Source organism: Acanthopagrus latus, chromosome 2 (assembly GCF_904848185.1).
Source record: "Acanthopagrus latus isolate v.2019 chromosome 2, fAcaLat1.1, whole genome shotgun sequence".
NCBI classification, from domain to species: Eukaryota; Metazoa; Chordata; class Actinopteri; order Spariformes; family Sparidae; genus Acanthopagrus; species Acanthopagrus latus.
Window position 1 is genome coordinate 15,967,683 of NC_051040.1, and position 19,565 is coordinate 15,987,247.

The window sequence follows — 19,565 nt, forward strand, 5'->3', positions numbered from 1 at the left end:
CTGAATATCCAGATGGTATTGATGTAGCACACACACAAATCTTCGGGGCAAAGTTGACAAATCTCAGCAAATGCATCAGGCCAAAACATTAGCCTGTTAGTCGACACGGCCACCGTAAATTGGTTGCGATTGAGATCTGTTTAATTTGTCCTAAGGTTTGTATGTGTGCTGCCTTTATTTGTTGGGTACTAAGTAGTTGAAATAAATAACTTTCAACAAAATAACAAAATAACACTGGGAAGGTGCATCCTACCAGAGATTAACCAGCCTTCATATATCTCGGAGAAAATTATACTCACTGTACTAGATGCAGTTTTTGAAAATACTGCAGTTACTCAAACCGGTTTGTGTTTGTCTGTCAACAACAAGATATTCAGCTTCCAAGAATTCTTTGGAATAGAGATGCTGCAACGTTTTTGACTGAAACGGTTACATTTCATGATAGACTCAAATCTCATTGCCATCCATAGGATTAGGATCACTGGCCCCCCTGACTGATTTAAAGAGAGCCAAGAGGACAGAAGGCAAATCCCTTCAAAGGGTCAAAACGATTGAAGGTAAGGGAAATCAATTATAGGGAACTGATTGAAAACATTTAATTGAACTCTTTGGCAGGGATCCGGGTGAAACTATGATACATAGAGGTCAAAAGAGTGGTTATCAAATCAAAACCATTTTTGTTTAATCTAGCGACCACTCTTCTGGAGAACGCTGTAAGACGGCATCATTCAGAGCAAAAGCTCTCTCCCATTACATCCGTTCCCATGGCAGTCAATAAAGGTGTGATGGATGTCACTTACCACAGGTAAGACAACATTTTTACACCGTGTGTTCTGTCTCGCTTGTCTCGTTTTGGATACATTTGAACCTTTCAGATTGTAATGTGAGTCAGTCTTTTCCCAGTGTGAGAAGAATGCTGCAGTTCATTTTCTGCCTAAAAGCTGAGTTGGAGTGTTATTAACTATAAGTCTCGTGGTTACTGACCACGCGTAAGAAGAGTGAGAGAGTTTCTGCCTCGTAGTCTGTGAATGTCAAAAGACACCCATAGAACACTGTTTCTGATTATATAAAATGTGGAATTAGATTGTCATTTTCTTCATCTTACACTTATCTTCTGATGAAAATACTTTTTTGGCAGAGAAATCTAAACAATCTAGATGTGGTCGAGAGCTAGACAAGGCACATTAATTGAAAAGTTGTGTGGAAAAAAGTGCATGCTTCTGCATGTGAGCAGCACATGACAAAGTCTTCAATCAACACAATCAATTCTTTCATGTGCAGGGCACGGCCTGGGTTTCAGGAGCACTAGATTCTCAAAGGAATACATCAGTTCAAGATGTGTCATGTGACCAGTCAGTGATATGCAAATGCTATTGTGGTGACAGCCCACTGTCATTATATTTCTTTTTGACAACTTCCAGAGAAAGGTGGTTGAGATGTAGCCTACGGGGTGTGATGCATACCAGTGATCTCATTTGCTTTTCATTCTTTGAATTAAATCAACTCTGTCTGTCTGCTCTCAGTAAGGGTTTTGTTTATTAAGTTTAGCTTACTTGGACCCTGAACCATCCAAAGGGTTGTAAATCTGATAGGTTGCCAGAAGACACACAGTAATACAGCAGAGGAAGAATATTTCTGTTATAAATATTTGTTTTTCAGGCTTCGTTGTAAATCTGATAGGTTGCCAGAAGACACACAGTAATACAGCAGAGGAAGAATATTTCTGTTATAAATATTTGTTTTTCAGGCTTCATTGATTTAAGGGGCCATTGTTGTTCAGATTCAATATATAATATTGATAATAATATTATTAATAATAATAATCGTAAAAGTAGCCCTATAGCCTAATCAATCATCCCACAGGCCTAGCCTACATACAAGTTAATACATGTAAAATGTACTTTTACATAAAGCTTACTGTTAATACTTAAGTACATCTACTGTAATATCAGTAATATATTTTTTAAACTTTTGCTCAAGTAATCTTTGATTGGTGACTTTTATTTATTTTTTAAGACAATATCTTTATTCTTACTCATGTATGCTGTGGCTTTTGGGTCCTTTTTATAATGCTGCAATACTTACAATACAGGCTAACATCAAAGTAAATGTCTCCACTTGGCTAACAGTGTTGCCTTCTCCAGAAGGCTAATATCAGTGTTAACTTCTCTAAAGTTTGCCTCCTACCTTGTCCACAGGACACATTCTGTATGGATTCAGAACTGCTGGTCAGAAAGCTCCACAGTTCACTACGGAGTTCCACAGGGCTCAGTGCTGGGGCCACTCCTGTTTAACATTTACCTTCTACCTCCTCACAATATCTTTCGGCACCACAGCATCAACTTTCACTGTTGTGCTGATGACACTCAGATTTATGTGTCCACTAAGCCCACTTCTACTCTCCCCTCCAATACCCTCACTGCTTGCATGATCTATGCCGTCTTTTACGCACGGACCTGCTTCCAACCTACACCCCCTCTCGCTCTCTGTGATCTTCATCAGCAGGTTTACTGGCACCACCAGTCATCAAATGCAACACAATGGGTGCCAGGGCTTTCTCCCATGCTGCACCCAAACTGTGGACATCCGCTCACTGGACTCCATTACAAAATTCAAAACTGCTCTTAAAACACAACTTTTTAAACTAGCCTACTCACTCTAACTGCATCAACTGCACCTTATATTTGTTTCTAAATGTTGATCTTAACTCTTTACTTAGCTCTTCCCTATCAAATGTGTTTATTGTTGGTTATGCTGCTGTTTTTATTAATGTTGTTGTTAATAGATTGTTTCTGTACTTGATGTAAGGGACCTTGAGTGCTATGAAAGGCACCATTAAATAAAATGTATTATTATTATTATTATTAAAAGGCTAATATCAGTGTTAACTTCTCCACAACAACAATGTTAGCTTCTCCAACAGGCCAAAATCAGTGTTAGCTTCTCAAGTAGTATGGCTAAAATAGCATGCTACCATGTTGATGTTAAGCATGTGTAATTCCTAACATGTTTGCAATCTTAGTTTAGCCTGTTAGCATAGTCAGATTTGGATCCAGATTCAGATTCAGATTTTATTCACTTTGACCACAAAGAAGGATGGATTTGAAGGAATTATGTAAATGTTGACTGCAGTAAACACTGGGCATCAACAGTATATCAAGTGATTCAGAAACAACTGTTAAAACCTTTCATTGTCAGACACCCAGACAGGCGACACACTGCCAGACTGGTCATGCTGGATGATGTTACAGGGTGCATAACGTTCACCACAGCATCTCCAGACTCTTTCACGCCTGTAACATGTGTCGGACCTGATAATTAGGGTGTTCTGGGTTGTGAGCACTGGTCCCACTAGGAGGATGTCGGGCCCCCGTGCCACCCTCATGAAGACAGTTTGGTCAGAAACATGCTGGAGGTCTCTCTGTGGGACTCTGGCAGTGCTCCTCCTGTTCCTCCTCACACAAAGACGCAGATTCCCATCCTGCTGCTGGGTTGATGCCCATCTGTGGCCCCTGTCCAGCTTTCCTTTTGTAAGGTCCAGTCTCCTGGTATCTCCTTAATGCTCTTGAGACACAGCAAATCTTGTTGTGTCTGCATGTATTGACATGCCATCCTGGAGGAGCTGGACTACCTGTGCAACCTGATTGGGCTGCAGGTACCACCTCATGCTACCAGTGGTGGCAAGGACGCTAGCAGGATGCAAAACTAGAGAAGAATCAGTCAGGAAGGATGAGGAGAGAGAGCAACTGTCTGTGACTGCAACAGATCAAAACGATGCTGCCAGTTGCATTGATCCCTGCAGTTATTCAAGCACAAATGTAATACGGATGCTGCACGCCATCAGTGACGTGACAGCAAGTGCTTTCCATCAATAACTAGAGTGAAAACACCTGTTTTCACAGCTGGAAGAAGTGTGACAAACAACATAATATAATAAGTTTCATCCCACAAAGAGCAAAGCAGCAGTGTTGTGTAACTCTGTTGAAGCTGGTGACTCTTTTATAGCCAGTAAATCCAAATTCATGTCCAAGAAGGTGAGTCAGATGTTAAATTGGCAGGCCAGAATTCCACTTGGATGAATAGATGCTCATTTGAATGTAGTACAGTGTAAAAAATGTGCACAGATAGACGCATGTCAGTGTGAAAGTAACCTCATCCAATGGCAGTTATCTGTGAGACCTGTTGTAATCTATTTACAACATATATCTATCTCTTTTTGACCAAAGGGCATGACATTTGTCTGATGTCTAAATGTGTTGATATGTATTGTTGTTGTTGGGTCGTGTCCAGGATTGTCAAAACTTTGACCGGTGCACAAACAACACTGAGTTGTGGTGATTACAGAAGAGATAAGAGAAGCATGTTTTTTTTTTTTTCAAATGACAAGACAGACACAGCGGCACATCGTGATACAAAACACCCATGGAGCTTATTTCAAGAAGATAATGAGACTTTCGCTGAGGTGCCCCTGTGGACTCTGTTACCACATTACACCCTCCTCAACAACTCCATCTTTGGGAGAAAGAGCCTTCAGCTGTAGCATCGCTCTGCAGAGGCCTTGGACTGTAACACAAGAGTTTATTCAATCTGTAATTAATCCTCTTGTCTCTGTCATTCTGCCCCCCTCACTGAGGACAGAGTTTGTCCAAGGTATAGCTACAAGGCTAAGGCTGTTACTGTTTTCCTGGTTCAGTGGGAGGATAGGATAGGAATCTACCTGTACTGACATACCTTTACTCCCTCTCCCTCTCTCACTTTCTCCTTTACCTCTCTACCTCTCCTACTGTGTGAGCCTCCTACCCTTACTGTAAAAGTTACAGTTTCAATTTCTCTCAAGAAAAAGGAGCATCTTAAATGTGCGATGGAGCTGCCCCGTGGTTCTGAGATTAATTTGACTTCCCATCCTGCAGAGCAACAACGAGCCTGATGGGTCGGCACGTTTATTCGTTTATGACATTGTTGGTTGCATCAGAAACTGAAATGTCCACAGTGAGTAGCCTGCGTTGCTCTTACATGCTTTAAAAGTAAAAATAAACCTTCGTGTGTTTACTTGTGTGCACTTTTTTTTTTTTTTTTTTGCGTGAATGCGCAGCAGTTAAGTTGAGATAGATCACATTTACAGTATGACAGCCTTCGCCATGGGCGAGCTCAGAAATCCAGGACACGGCGCCCGCTCACTGCCACTGGCTGTGATCACTAGTGTATCTTATGTCCCATTCAGACAAGTAACCATTCAGTGAGGCAAAGAAAGACTGATGGAAGGCGGAAGAGAAGGCTGCCAGCTGCCAATGACTGCAAGAGTAGATCTCTTGGAACCTGTTGCGGCAGGTTTTTTTGTGTCTGTATATCTTACTCCTGGGCTGGCCTAGGCAAGAGCCAGAGACACACACACAGGCGCATGCACACACGCGTGCACGTGCAAACACACGCGCACACGCGCACACACATACACACACAAACAGAGACTGAGGATGATATTCAGACCTGCCAAAATCTAAAACCAGCCCATCAACCATTTCCATACAACATATTTAGAGAGCCAATCTAATAGAAGTGGCTCAGTGTCAGAGTGTATGGGCCACGAGGAGTGCTGATTCACACTGGATGTGAGCTCAGATGCTTCAGGTCTCAGGTCTGAGAAAATCCAGGCTACAAATCCACAAAGAAGAGAGGGGGCAGCAATTGACTGGAAAGGTTAGGTGAGTTAATTTGACAATTTAATATATTTTTTTCTACATAAACTCCTGCAACAATTTTGCTCTTTTTGCTCTGGTAAACACTTTATGTACATTCTTTAAAAAACTTCTTTTTTTTTTTTTTTTTTTTTTTTAAACTTCATCTGCGTGAGAGAACAGCGTATTGTCATGATGTTGTTGTCACAGCTGCAGGTGTTGACAATGCTTGAACTCTGTGACACTGAGCGGCAGCTTTCTCATGTCAAGTCTACCGGTAAAACACTGTAACTGTGTTTTATTTTGACAATGAAGCTGAACCTGTTTATCTCATTTGAAAACTATGGACTCAAAATTTTCTCCACTTCACAGACATTTGTTTTCATTGCGTTTGTACGTTCTGCAGTGCGACATCTTTCGTATCAGTCTCGGAGTCAATCAAAATCTATTATCTTTTGTTATGTATCTTTTACTGGTCGTATCATATTATTGTCTGGATCACAGACTGTTTTACACTTAATTAGTGTGAACACTACTTTGGATAAAATACATTTACTCTTACATCCAGAAAAGATGTGATCATGCTGCTACACTTGTCGAATAAAATTATGTAATCACTTCATAAGTTTCACACAGTTCTGGTAAAATACCTCAATCAAATCAGTTCAATGCGGTCAGTCATAAGATGATGTAATGAGATGCGCTGTGATAAAAGTAACTCACAGTATCGAGGCCACGGCGAAAAATATTCCCACGTTCATTCACCATTTAGTGGCTGTCATGAGATGTGGGCCTTTGTGCGCATAAGACCTTGGCAGCACGAGTTACTGTCAGTCATGTCTCAGATTTAATCACAAACGATGAGAAATGTTATTGATGATATTATGATATGTTATTTCTTTTTAAATAAAATAAGGTCTTGAATCCTTGATGAAGGTCTAAAACGTGTGATCAATCCTGCTCGTTGTTGAGGTGACATCATTATGACAGTCCCTTAGAAAACGCCCGGAAACCTCCATGGTGGAAGTAGAAGTCGATGCCACAATGTATAAGTACTCTGTTACTCTATTAAGTACTCTGTTACTATTAAAAAGTCATTCAATTAAAATCTTATCGAAATAAAAAATATTGTAATCAAAGTGTACTTAGATGTCACAAGCAAAATGTCAATCATGTTTATTATTTCTCGTAATCAGATGACTAATAATGATGAATCAACGAACAAGCAGAGGGCAGCGGTGAGTCACAGCTGCCTCATACAGTGTAGTTTCGTAGTCTCGTGCAGTGGTTTCTAACTGAAGGGGGTCTGTGTCCCCTTAGAGGGTCACCAGATAAATATGTACTGTGACAAAAGAGAAGAAAAAAAGTGCTGTTAAACACCTTCCTAGTTATATTTTAGACTTCCCTCTTATCTTTGACTTGGAATGAAATGTTGGAGAACGGGATCTCTTGCAGTGCAGTACAGTAAGCGCCTAATATTTCTCTTCTCTGACATGAATTGGAGTAAAGTGGAATTGGAAATATACAAGTCAAGTACAAGTACCCCAAAACTTTACTCATGTACAGTGCTAGAGTAAAACAACACAGTTACCGCCACTTTGATATAGACTGCGCAATATGCAGCGGGTGAGTCATCAATGCACAGCACTCTGGACCCCACGCGATGCCATACGGATTTGTGTTGTGCCCAGAAAAGTCCAAAGAATCTTTTATTTATTCATCCAAACCCTTGAAGATCGAAATTAGTATATGTAAACAAACTACTTCTACACCGCTGTGTCTACAACTTGTTGGCTTCAACTTTTGACATTTGTTGGCATGATCTCAGCCTCGCCCAGTTTTTTTTTCCTCCCCCTGGCTTGCCTCATCACAAACAACCAGATAATTTGCATATAGTTTAAAAACGTTTTTGGTGAATGATGCAAGAAAACACGTGAGATCTGATGGGTGGTGTGTGGTTTTTATGTCATGTTCCATGATGGGTAATCCAGATAGAGTTCTGAGCAGCTGATGAGAAGCATTTTGTGCCAACAGGGATTTAGTGTTACACAGAACAAGAATATATGATTACCCAGCAATACTCAATACATTTAAGAGTTTTTTGGAACAATGTGTGTGTTTGCAGTGAATTTGAAATGTCGGAATACTCTGTTTCAATTAAGATCATGAATTCATAATGCTAGTAAGATTAAAGTAAAGTAAAATTGAATTAAAATTAAATGTTTGAACCAACCAAATGGATGTATCGAAGCTGGAAATACTAATCAAACAGCATAATTAAATTATTTACAGTTGATTACTAGAACAGTTGCACCAACATGTCAGCAGCAATTAACTGCTGCAGCTGGGCTTAATTTTTATAGTAAAACCTGTTTTTAAAGTTCATACAGGCACCTGACAATTGGTTTTTTTTTTTTTTTTTTTTAATATAAAAGACTTGAAAATTGCGCACTTGCCCTTTAATATGAGGGCCACAGGAGGTTGAAATGCTGCCGCTCATCTTGTGGGTCTTATGAGCGATCTTTATAGATTCTAAAAGCCGAATGAGCCGACACGGACAGAAAAGATCAGAAAGGATCAGATCAGATTATCACACAGGAACAAATCCAAAACCTAATTGGCTATATTGTCACTCCAGAGATGTACGTTGTTATAAACAACACATCTTTGAAGAGTGGGTTAATCCCAGAAGTAGTAGAGACACACTTAGTAATTAGTAGTGACTTACTTCATTGAATTCCACAAACGTTTTGGCTGAAGATACACAGACCGCTCCTAAGATTTAAGTGCCGGTTACATCTCATGCTAGCAAAGAAATGTGGGCACGTCCTACTGTCAACGTGGGAACAAGGCCAGCATTGTTTTTACAGCACGGGGACTATGAACTTCCATTCTGTAAATAATATGCAAATCCAAATCCAAACTAATAACCAGCTTCGTCTCTATTGATCATCACAGTTGAACCCAGTTACTTGCTTTTTTTGCTCGTACACCATCTGTACCTCTTCTGTACTGACGGGCCATTCGTGCTCTAGAGCTACGATATGCATCAGATATCCTAAAATATTGAAAAGTGACTTTTGAAAAACTCCAGAAAGTTCAGTCTGTTGCGCAGAGATCTTTAACAAGTTTTTCAAGGTGCGCCTGTGTTTCCTGTAACCTTGTAGCTGGAAGTGACGTGCGCTTGCTTTTCCCGACTGATGACAAAGTTATCGGGTTGGATTCACAATGTACTAATTTAACGAGACTTATGTAATTCTTGTTAACCCTCTCTGTGTGGATTAGGACAAAGAAGGAAGGCCTTGGAAAACAGGTGAAGAAATGTTTTTCTCCTCGTGCACAAGATGGAATATTTGTTGGGACAGCCTTAGGGGAGCCTGGAAATACCTTCAGAACCAAAATATTGCACAGCAGCTGGGTTTTTAATGATTGCTGATCTATAATGAAAAATGACGTTATATTTGTGAGGCATGCAAACTGGTGCTGCACCCGTATATGTCAAACCTGTGAATACATGTTTTATTATGAAAGGTGTACTAAGTCCATGTCCAAAATAGTCATAGATTCTGTCATCGTGCCACTTGTGGAAGGAATTATTGTGTAAATGATTTTTTGCTTTTTGCTTTACTTTGAGAGCCGCTGATCTACGGACACTGACACAGCCAAAAAGACTTTTTTTGTGGTCTTAAAGATTAGAAAGTGACACACACGCACACACACCACTGCTGAAGTGTCTATTTCTCTTACTGTAAGTGCATCCGTTCTGGCTGGTGGCAGCGTGTCTGTCAAGCAGAGGAGAGGATTTGTTGCCACAGTGGTGAAAAGGTGATCTCTCCACTTTCAGCTCGACACTCTCGCTTCCCTTTGATCTGAACAGAAAGAGCTGCGATTGCTTTCCCTCGCTCTCTCTCTCTCTCTCTCTCTCTCTCTCTCTCTCTCTCTCTCGTACACACTACAGGTCAACCCTACTTTCTCTGCCTCAGCATTTTTTTGGCTTTATGTGACCTAACAGCCATGGTTTCTTGGCAGTTTTAATGAGCTTGGTGTTTAGGTTACCTTCACCTGGAACACGAGCCACGTGTCTGTCAGCTCCGATGATATCAGATGTCACTTTTTTTGCACTCGACCCCGGCCCCCGTGTACATCCACTAACATCAGACTTTGGTGTTTTGATAAACAGTCACTGAAAGTGAACTCAACTGTTCTCACGCCTGCCCTCACGCTGTCAGAGGACACAGTGTAGTGTATCTTGCAGATTGACGATGCATTAATGACTCTAGATATGATCTCAAAGGATCAGTGACAATGAGTGCTTTGTGCTTTCTGTCATGTTCTAAGAGCAACATAAATCAAAAGTAGAATCATCCTGAGAATCCCTGATTTTATGACTCACATTTTCTTTTATTAACTGAATCCACAATTTAAAGTGGGGATGCCCAAACATTTTACCTCTGAAGCACCGAAGATGACATTAATAGGTGGCCCACAGGCTAAAAGGAAAATGCCTTTAGTATTGTACTGTTACTAAGATGCGTAACGGCACTAGGATCAGACATTCCATTGATTGACTGACTTCTTGCACGGAGTCACTCTGCCCTCTGGCTCAGATTATAAAAAATTATAGACAGCTAGAATTTTACTCAGTGCAAACCTCTGCCAAGGCCCAGCAGTCCCCTTTAACTGAATCAAGTCTAATCCACCATCAGATGAAACACATTCAAATTCGCTAGGTCCGGATTTAATAGGATCTGCAACAAATTTTACTCACTGGTAGATCCCATCAGGATCCATGCATCATATGATTGATTAAAATGTTGAAGCAGCGCAAAAAAACTCCTGGATCAGTCCATTTACCTGGATCAGCACCAAAAGTTAATGGGGTCTATTCTGGGCCGAGACCCACCCTCCATCCAAATTCTGTGGAAATCTGTACAGTAGTTTTTTTGTGTAATTCTGCTGACAACCCAACAAACCGACCAACCAACGGACACGAAAACAGGGCGAAAAGATAACGTCTTTAGCTGAGATAATCAAGGATCCCATATATTTCACGAGCATTTATACATCCTACAACATACTTTTTTTTCGAACTTACTTATTTAGAAAGAGAAACTGCCTTCCTGTAATGTATTGTGAAATTCTCACAGGTAAATGTTTTTAACTTTGGCCAGAGTCCGTCTGTCTGTTCCTAATCGTAATGCTGAATAAATATAACCAGCTGCTGAGAGCGAACAAAATGTCCTGTGACCTTAAGATTTGGCTTTATGTTGCTAATTTGTTGCATACCATCCATTTCAAACTATGCAGCCCCCTGTTGGGCCAACCAGTAAGATACATCATCTGTTTGATCACAGCTGGGCCATTTTTTTTTTTTTCTAAATCTCTTCGCAGGAGCAGATTTTGCTACAGAATGTCAGACTCCCTGCAATTTTACCCCAGCAGCAGCAGCAGCAGCAGGTCTCAGGCATCAAGCCCTCAGGCTGGTCTACACACCTGCGAACCCTGTGGGACCACCTGCCAGCAGATGGCAGAATCACAGGTACTGAGCTGCCTGAACAATAACAGATTCCTCTGTGTAATACTGGAAACATAAAATCAGCTCTGAGTTGCATCTGGCTGCAGTCTGTACTCCAGTGTGTACAGACTGTAGCTGTACATGAATGGTGTGTGCATTAAGTTAAATGTATTGTCCATGGCCATTCCAATGAGAAATGTTTAACCTGCAATTGCTCGTGATTATTTTTTTTGTGCGTGTGGCCGGTATGAAGCTACAAACAGCAGCCAGTTGGCTTATCTCAGCAGATAAGACAGCGAACAAGGGGAAACGGCTGGCCAGGCTCTCTCCAGAGCTCGACAAATCTGTCCAGCGGCACCTTTAAAGCTCAGAATAACAAATAATACCTTGTTGGTTTAAACTGTTCAAAGACCTCAGTGTTTTATGGGGGTTGGATGTCAGACTCTTCCTTGGCTGGATGCAGTGACTAGTGCTAGCAGGCAGATTTTCTTACCTCAGGCTATATTTCTACCCTTGCATCTAATCTTTATGCAAAGTTATGATAACCAGCTTCTGGTTGTAACAACTTATTCCTCAGCATATTTACTACAAGTGCTCTTTAACTGTAAAGCACCGGAGCTTTTATAACCTACGGAGGTATGTGCTCGTGAAAGGCTGAGACCGTTGTTCACGTGGTATGTTTACTACGAGAGAGGAGATTTTGTGGCCTGGAGGGATTCACACTTTGCAGTTTCTTGGTCTTGATCCCAGCCCTGATTGGATTGTCAACAGTAAGCATTCATTGTAAATTACTTCTTGAATAATTTGTGTCTGCTGTTTTAATGGTCATACCACAGGCTGATGAGGGCAGGGGTGCCTGCTTCGCCCAGTGTGAGAGCAACACGTTCAGCATGAGGACTGCGGCTGTGGGCAGGAGGTACAGTGATGATGAGATCCTCGGTCCGGGGTCGGGAACAGCACCAGGACGAGACCCCAGCGACTCTGACCCTTTCCACTCGTACCAGCGACAGTTCAGTGACGGAGCAGTGGCGGCCGCGGGTCATCTCCAACGGTGCTCGTCGTCCTTCAGCTGTCTGCAGGAGACACACAGCCCCGACAATTGTCCCCACAGCTCAAGTGGCGAAGCAATGGCGTCCTGGGACCAGTACAACTGCAGCTTTCAGGTTGCTATACGCATGGTACACTGATTTTAGTTCAGCAGTGCACACGTTGTCGACTGGCTTGAACTTGGCGCTGATGAGTCATACAGACGCTAAACCATAACGTATGCTTTAGCATTTGTATGACTCATCAGCATGTAGGCGCTGAGATGCATAACAAAACATCGGGGTCAATGAGAACGTATGAAAAATCTCTTTTAAGTTCAATTTAATATTACTTGCAATAAAAATAAACGTTTGAGTTAATGTATTATATTTTATTTACAGTCCGCTTGCAACTGAGACTAGCTGATGAACACTGTGAAACATTCAGCAGCTAATTCTGTAGTGCTGTACGCTGTAGTATCGTTGGCTACTATATGTGTTTCAGTTTCTTGAAGCCGTTCCACCCTTCGTCAATTGTAACTGGAGGGGAGTCGCAGGCATTAAACAAACAACATGTGTGGGAGCGTCCTCACAGTGTTGTTAAGGACAACAATGTAATTATCTTCTCTAGAAGACCAGTGGTTTGAAAGAGGAGTAAAATCATCCATCTATGTCAAACTGGAATGACCGTCTTTGAACAGAGGCGGTGGCCTGCGACACACCCACCTACAGTGCAGACAGCTTAACAACCATTCACACCTTGGCTTGCCCTAGCAATGCAACATGAAGGCCGGTTGGGTCAACGGCCAGCAGCTCTAACGTCTCTGAAACTCAGAGCTCACACTCACACAGTCTGTAAGGACACTCCCAAACAGAGTTTAAAAGCCTGCAACTCCCCTCCAGTTAGTCAGAACTGAAGAAGCCTCTTGGATGAGAAGTGAAACAAATGTCTTCTAAAACTCGAATTATGCCAGAAGGTCAAGATTAGGCCCAAATTCAACTAATCACATACAATCAATGTTTTCTAATTTGTTTCTTTTGAACAATTTCTTTTTGCCTCATCGTATTTAGAGTTCGTACACAGAACCACCGGCTGTGCCAGAAGGGCCCTCCTGCTTTCTGTCTCAAAGCTTCCCGTCCTACGGCTCATCGCACCCTCTACAGCAGGTTCGTGTGTTTGCGTGGCTGAACCGAAGGATACGATGTTTGTGTTACACGATATATATGAGCGACAGGTACTGAGCTGCTGACTTGATGGTATCACAGTAATCTAAATAAGCCAAGATATTGTCACCCAGGGGCACTGGAACTATTTTGTCAGATGGAGTGTGGTAAAGAGGAGCAGCTGTCAGACTTATCAGTTAATGTGCCTGACCTACCTAGAAAGTAAGATTTCATTTTACAAAGCATTTTGTTATGTTGACGATAAAAAACGACACATAGTCTTGTGTTCATGCCCAAATCAATACAGTCGTAAAAATAACACAAAGTAATAGATGTTGAAATGTGCTTAAATTTGCGGAAACTTTGACCCATGTGGACGAACATTGTGGGGACTGGACCCTGACGTGGCGACAGAGATGGTAAATATAAGCCCGGACTGCAGGAATAAAACGTGAGAGGCATTATTTTACACATAATGATGCATCTCACGTTTAACTTCACTTCATATCAAACCTTAATTACAGATCCATGTTTCCATAAATATTAGAACAGAACAGTGTCACTCACGCATTCACATGTAGTGCAGTTATCTCATAAACACCTTTTAGTTAATAACAGTCAACTTAGAGCTTAAATCAATATTTCCCCATTGTGAGTCCCAATCATGTCGCGGGACGAGTTCACCGTAGCTAAACTTCAGTAAGTAAACTGTGTTCACGTATCAAACTTCCATTTTAAAATGATATCCCAGGATAATTTGCAGCTTACTGTTTGCATATTTATGTTTACACAATCACTTACATGTTAAAATATCCGCATTTTCACACTCAGAGTCAGTTACAACATCTCGCTTACGGAGTTCAGTAAAACACCGTCAAAGAAGTTCTCCATATCGATCCTGCCGTCTCATTCATTAAAGAGTAGTCCAGTCACCACCACGAACCCCCATGTTACCGACGTCACTGTCCTCCCACGGCTGTGAATGGAGGAATTGATAACAAGCGTGTGCAAACTTCCATCTCAGATGCAAATATATAAATGAATATTAATTTTCTGTTGCTGCCTCCACTCACTGTAAAGAACCACTGGTGAGAGGGCTGATCCATGGGTGCACATTTACGACTCGATTTGGGATTTATGAAAGGAAATTTCTGCACGAGCATGTCATAATCGAGCGCATCTCCAATCACCAATTTGAATTTTAGGAAGCAAGTACAGTTAGAATGTCAGACAAGTCAGTGCACCAATTCTGTTCAAAGAAAAAAAGTTTGGTGCAGTAAAACCCTCTGGTCTGTTTTTTCTAACACCAGAACAAGTCATGGTTTTATGGACAAACATGACTCATCGAGCCTTTACATAACACTTGGAGGTTTTATTGATTTACAGATCATTAATTTTTGTATGCGTTCATGTTCTGCAGGTCTCATCTAGACCGTACTCCAACAATGGGCAGCCCAACAGCTCAAAGTATTCTTTCTCCACTAAGTCACAACAGGGGAGCACCACACCCTCGCTCTTCCCCAAGCCGATTTACTCATACAGGTAACTTTGCATTTCATCATAGTTTTGTGATATGTTTGTATATGTGTGCAATTCTTATGTGACTGTTATCTTTAAGTCAGTTGGATGGCATTGGTTTGTGCTAAAAAGAAAATAAAAGAGGAGAAAAATTAGATGTTAAAAGGTTTTTCCATCCTGACTGCAGCATCTTGATCTTCATGGCTCTGAAGAACAGTAAAACTGGAAGCCTGCCAGTCAGCGAGATCTACAGCTTCATGACGGAACACTTCCCCTATTTCAAGGTATCACAGTTCATGTTTTCACCGTCACCTTGCTGGAATTTACCCACCGGAAAAAAAAAGTTTTTTCTTATGTAGTTTCATCTCCGTTGAACGGCTTGTTCTTCAATGGTCATCATGTTTCTGAAGATTGTCAAGGCTCTAGAAAGCCCTGAAAGATGAATTATCCCTCTTTTCATCCTGCCTCAACCTCTCAGTCATTATTCATAACATGTGGTCGGTTTGCAGTCTGACAATAGGCTAGAAATAATGATAATAATTTGTTGTTCCTTCATTAACTCTTTGTGACACCAAATGATACAGATAATGAGGAGCATTATAGTGCATTAAATCAGAAATTTGTTTTCCCCATATGGGTCATGACGAAGTGCCAACGATGCAGGACGACATTTGTCAAAACTGCTTAATCAACAAGTCACCTGCCAGGCTGTATAACTTTGTGAAAACACCCGAAACGTTTGCCTCTGTACTTGTGACTGCGATTAAATGATCCAGCTGCAGGGTTGCACTTCTGTTTCGGTCGTCGTGTACATTTTTTTTCCACATATCTACAAATCAAATAAGTTGAGACTCACCTTTGGAAGGAGCTCAAAGACTTGCTGCCATTCATGTTACAGAAGGGGCTCTATAGATGGCTGCGCTCCAAACAGCTGCCTGTCACATTAAACTCAGGCTGCAGGGCCAGAAAAGAGATGAGACAGATGATTAGTGATATACTTGGGGAAGTCGTGGCACTTTCGCAAAAGGCACGAGATATATCTAAATACTTTATGAACACTGTCAGGGATGGAGTTCAGTTCAGTTCAGTGGACACTTGCTATGGCATGCAGATAACAGACATTGCAGATGGTGGAGAAACGAGTACATGTTTTAATATTTCCTCCAGGCGCGGTCGGGTATATCGTGGTTAATGTATTTGGATTTAAGCACATTTGTAACAACTGTCATAACATTTGGACGCTGAAACACAGTCAGGTGGTGAGTAAGAGCCTTTTAGAATGAGAATAATCAAGCGCTTTGATAGACAAAGCTTCAGCTTTTCTATATAAATACAATCAAAAGAATAAAAGCAGTAAAAACACACATCATGTCTTAATTTATTTTCTTTTGCGTGTCTCCTTCCCCTCTCTGCTTTCAGACAGCTCCTGATGGATGGAAGAACTCTGTGCGCCACAATCTCTCCCTGAACAAGTGCTTTGTGAAGGTGGATAACAAGAATGGGACCTCGACCCGTAAAGGCTGCCTGTGGTCCCTCAATCCGGCCAAGGTGGAGAAAATGCAGGATGAGCTGCACAAGTGGCGTCGCAAGGACCCCATCAGCGTTCGCAGGAGCATGGCGAAGCCAGGTGTGTCCTCTAGAGGAGACTGATCTCCACAGGAATTCGTTATAGTATGCGATTAAAAGAGTTAATCAATCTTTGAATTTGATTCAAGCTTTAATTGATGCAGACTTTTTTTTTTTCACAGAATGCCTTGATCGTCTGATGGCAGAGAGACCAGAGAAGCACAGGTCTCTGCCACTTTACCCCACTGCGGCGTTGTTATCCAGAGTGACTCCTGCCTACAGCACCAGCTCGTCATCCTGCACCCCGTCCCAAGTTCAACCACCCTGCCCATCCATCAGTCATCCACAGTATGCCCATTTTCAGCCTCAGCTGCCCTGCTACCAGCCTCCCATGGCTGCTCACCCCAGCAACTCATTTGCCTTGTACTCACCCTGTGGTGAGCCAGCCGCCGCTGGGAGCCTGAGCTCACCTATGGCTGGTAAGATGCCACCTGCTTACAACCTGCAGGGTGAGTACAGTGTGGGCCCGAGGAGCATGCAGGACTTCCTGATGGAGGGAGACGCCGGTTATGACATCGATACGCTCAACCCCAGTCTGACGGACCTACAGCTGCAGGGTAATGACACTCAATGTGAGGCAATATGATTGGTAGAAAACAAGCAGGTTCAACTTCGTCCAACGTCTGCATGTAGTTTCCTTAGATAGCGACAGAAGCATCAGTGTTGATATGATCAGTGAATATTAACTTTTAAGATAGATGACAGATACGTATGTAGGCTGATAAGTGAATAGAATTTGCCCATCCAGTCAATAGTGACGACACTTTCGTTCGTCAGGAGACAAATGCGATCAGACAGTGAATTCCTGTGTGACTGCAACAAGCTCTGTTGTTTTTCTGTTGGCCAATGAATCGTTAACACGTCTCATACTTCTTCATTTTCTCAGGAAACTTATGGGAGGAGTTAAGAAGGGACAGCCTGGTTTCGGATCCGCAGGTCACCACCACGACACTGTCCTCCGCCTCTGCCCTCCAGGAAGTCCAGAACAGCTGTATGCAGGTCTCGCCTCCTCTTACCGGGCGACGGAAATCGTACGAGTATGAGGACGAGGACGAGGACGAAAACACAGACTGTGGACCAAACGTCGAGCAGAATGGCTGCTTGAATGGGCTGCAGCCTGCGGTTTATTCAGGGGTGGAGAGTTTGGCAGGTTATCTGACCTCCTGCACCACCTCCATCTCCTTAATGTAAAGACGTGACTCTTTCACTTCCCCCAGAGCCATCTGAGATCTGTAGTAACCAGAATGGGGAGTGTTACTGCAGGCAAATCCAAGCCACAGTATTAGAATTAGCAATCATTCGCATTAGCTTTGATGCAGGAAAAAAAGGAGCTGTTGTTAAATATTTTGTTTGCATAATTCAGCACACATTTCTTCTCCTGCATTCTTTAACGTTTACAAGAGCTTCTGCTATATCTCATGATGAATAAAGGAACGCTATTAAGTTTGATAAAAAAAAGTAATGATTAATATTGTAATTAAATGTTTTATTGAAACTTATATTGTTACATGTATTTTGAATTGAGTTTGTTATTTACCTTTTACAAATTGTAATGACAAATTTGACATTATGTATATTTGAGGGATAAACTTCTTTGAGATTTTTCCCACGGTCCAAAGATATGCACTTTAAATTAAAGCATATGTGTGTGTTATCGTCTGTCTCCATGTGTGAGCCCTGTGATCGGCTGGCGACTATGATAAAGTCCCGACTGCTTCAGCTCACCCCTCAGTCTTTCAAATAGAAAAACATACTTAAATTCTTTGATATATTCTGCATCAGCACCTTATCAGCCTATGACCTGAAACTGATCTACAATTTCCTGGTTTAGTGTGCACGAGGTTTGGGAGATGATTTAAATTGAAAATGCAAATGACTGAATCTGCAGTTTTATGGAGCTTTATAGTGAGTTTCAGCTCTGCAACTGCTGTGGTTCATTCTCCACTCCCATGGTGTGTGAAGGCAGGTGTTTGCATAGAAAAAGCTCTGCGGCACACTACCTTCTAGTCACCACATAGCAGACACAATTAGCTGAAAGAGAGTGATGGTTGCACGTAATGCTCCTGATTAATGCCATCTTGAGATTATTTCTAATGTTACTCTGTAACTTCTTCATGTGTAAATATGCCAACAAGTTTTCCCATATCAGCTTTGAAGTTAATTACATGAGACGACTTGTTTACACCGATGTCTAGTGGCCAACAAAATTCACTTCTGATTTGCTTTTGTATGTTTCAACATCTTCAAGTTCAATATAGTATTATTATTATTATTATTATTATTATTATCATTATTATCATTATTATTATTGTTTTTAAAACATTTCAGTAAGATAACTTATTGTAGATTGTAGCCATGGGCTCGGCAAAGACAAGAGCTTCATTTGATGATAAAGTGTAATAATGTGCCATCGTGGTGGATGATGACTGGTGGGTCAGTGCAGTAAGTCTGTTGTCACAGAAGATGGCAGCAGAGACAATCAGTGAGCTGCAGCTTGTTCCTCATGAGGAACTGTCTTCTGATGTAACGTCACATCTTTTACTATCTGTTTGCATTTTGTGCTCTGTTCTTCACCTACATCACACACCACCTGCAGGCTTTACATGGCACGCTTTATTTTAGCACTATTTTACTGCATTTGTTACTGCTGCTTTTGTAAAAATGTTGTGGTTAACTGATTCAAGAGTGTTGTTAATAAATAAATCGAAAAGATTTCCCTCTGCAACTGTCTGTTTGATCTCTTACTTCACCGTGTCAGACACGAATCATTATACCAAGCAAAGTATTTGACATCTTTAAACATACTGGAAGGGATTTTTAATCAGTGATTGTTGGTAGTAATATTCTGTAGTTTCTGAGCGCAACACCACTGTCATGAATACAAATCCCATCTATTGCAAAGATGTAATGTGGGAGCTGACTACAAACAAAACTCATGACATCAAAACAATGTTATGTGTTGAAGTAAACATATCACTGTGATCCTACCATCTCACTGAAATTACACTCAGCCATCAACATAAGGGCTGCACGATATGGTCAAAA

The 19,565-nt window shown here is 41.5% G+C and overlaps 1 protein-coding gene across 1 annotated transcript; it reads left to right on the plus strand.

Annotated features, from left to right (window-relative positions):
• Positions 1-25: 25 nt before the first annotated feature.
• Positions 26-19,237, plus strand: foxn1 (forkhead box N1). The gene is made up of 10 exons (XM_037120106.1): positions 26-557; positions 691-805; positions 11,064-11,211; positions 12,024-12,350; positions 13,284-13,379; positions 14,797-14,918; positions 15,082-15,178; positions 16,314-16,521; positions 16,643-17,077; positions 17,407-19,237. Exons 2-10 carry the CDS (start codon positions 765-767, stop codon positions 17,709-17,711), a joined length of 1,779 nt encoding a protein of 592 aa, XP_036976001.1. The 5' UTR covers positions 26-557; positions 691-764; the 3' UTR covers positions 17,712-19,237.
• Positions 19,238-19,565: the final 328 nt, after the last annotated feature.

What these genes read in the sequence shown, in the direction of transcription:
- foxn1 (XM_037120106.1), top strand. Translation starts at nt 765, where the DNA reads ATGGCAGTCAATAAAGGTGTGATGGATGTCACTTACCACAG. An exon ending in AAGCCGATTTACTCATACAG is followed by an intron (nt 14,919 to 15,081) that starts GTAACTTTGCAT and finishes TCCTGACTGCAG; the next exon opens with CATCTTGATCTTCATGGCTC. An exon ending in GACGGACCTACAGCTGCAGG is followed by an intron (nt 17,078 to 17,406) that starts GTAATGACACTC and finishes TCATTTTCTCAG; the next exon opens with GAAACTTATGGGAGGAGTTA.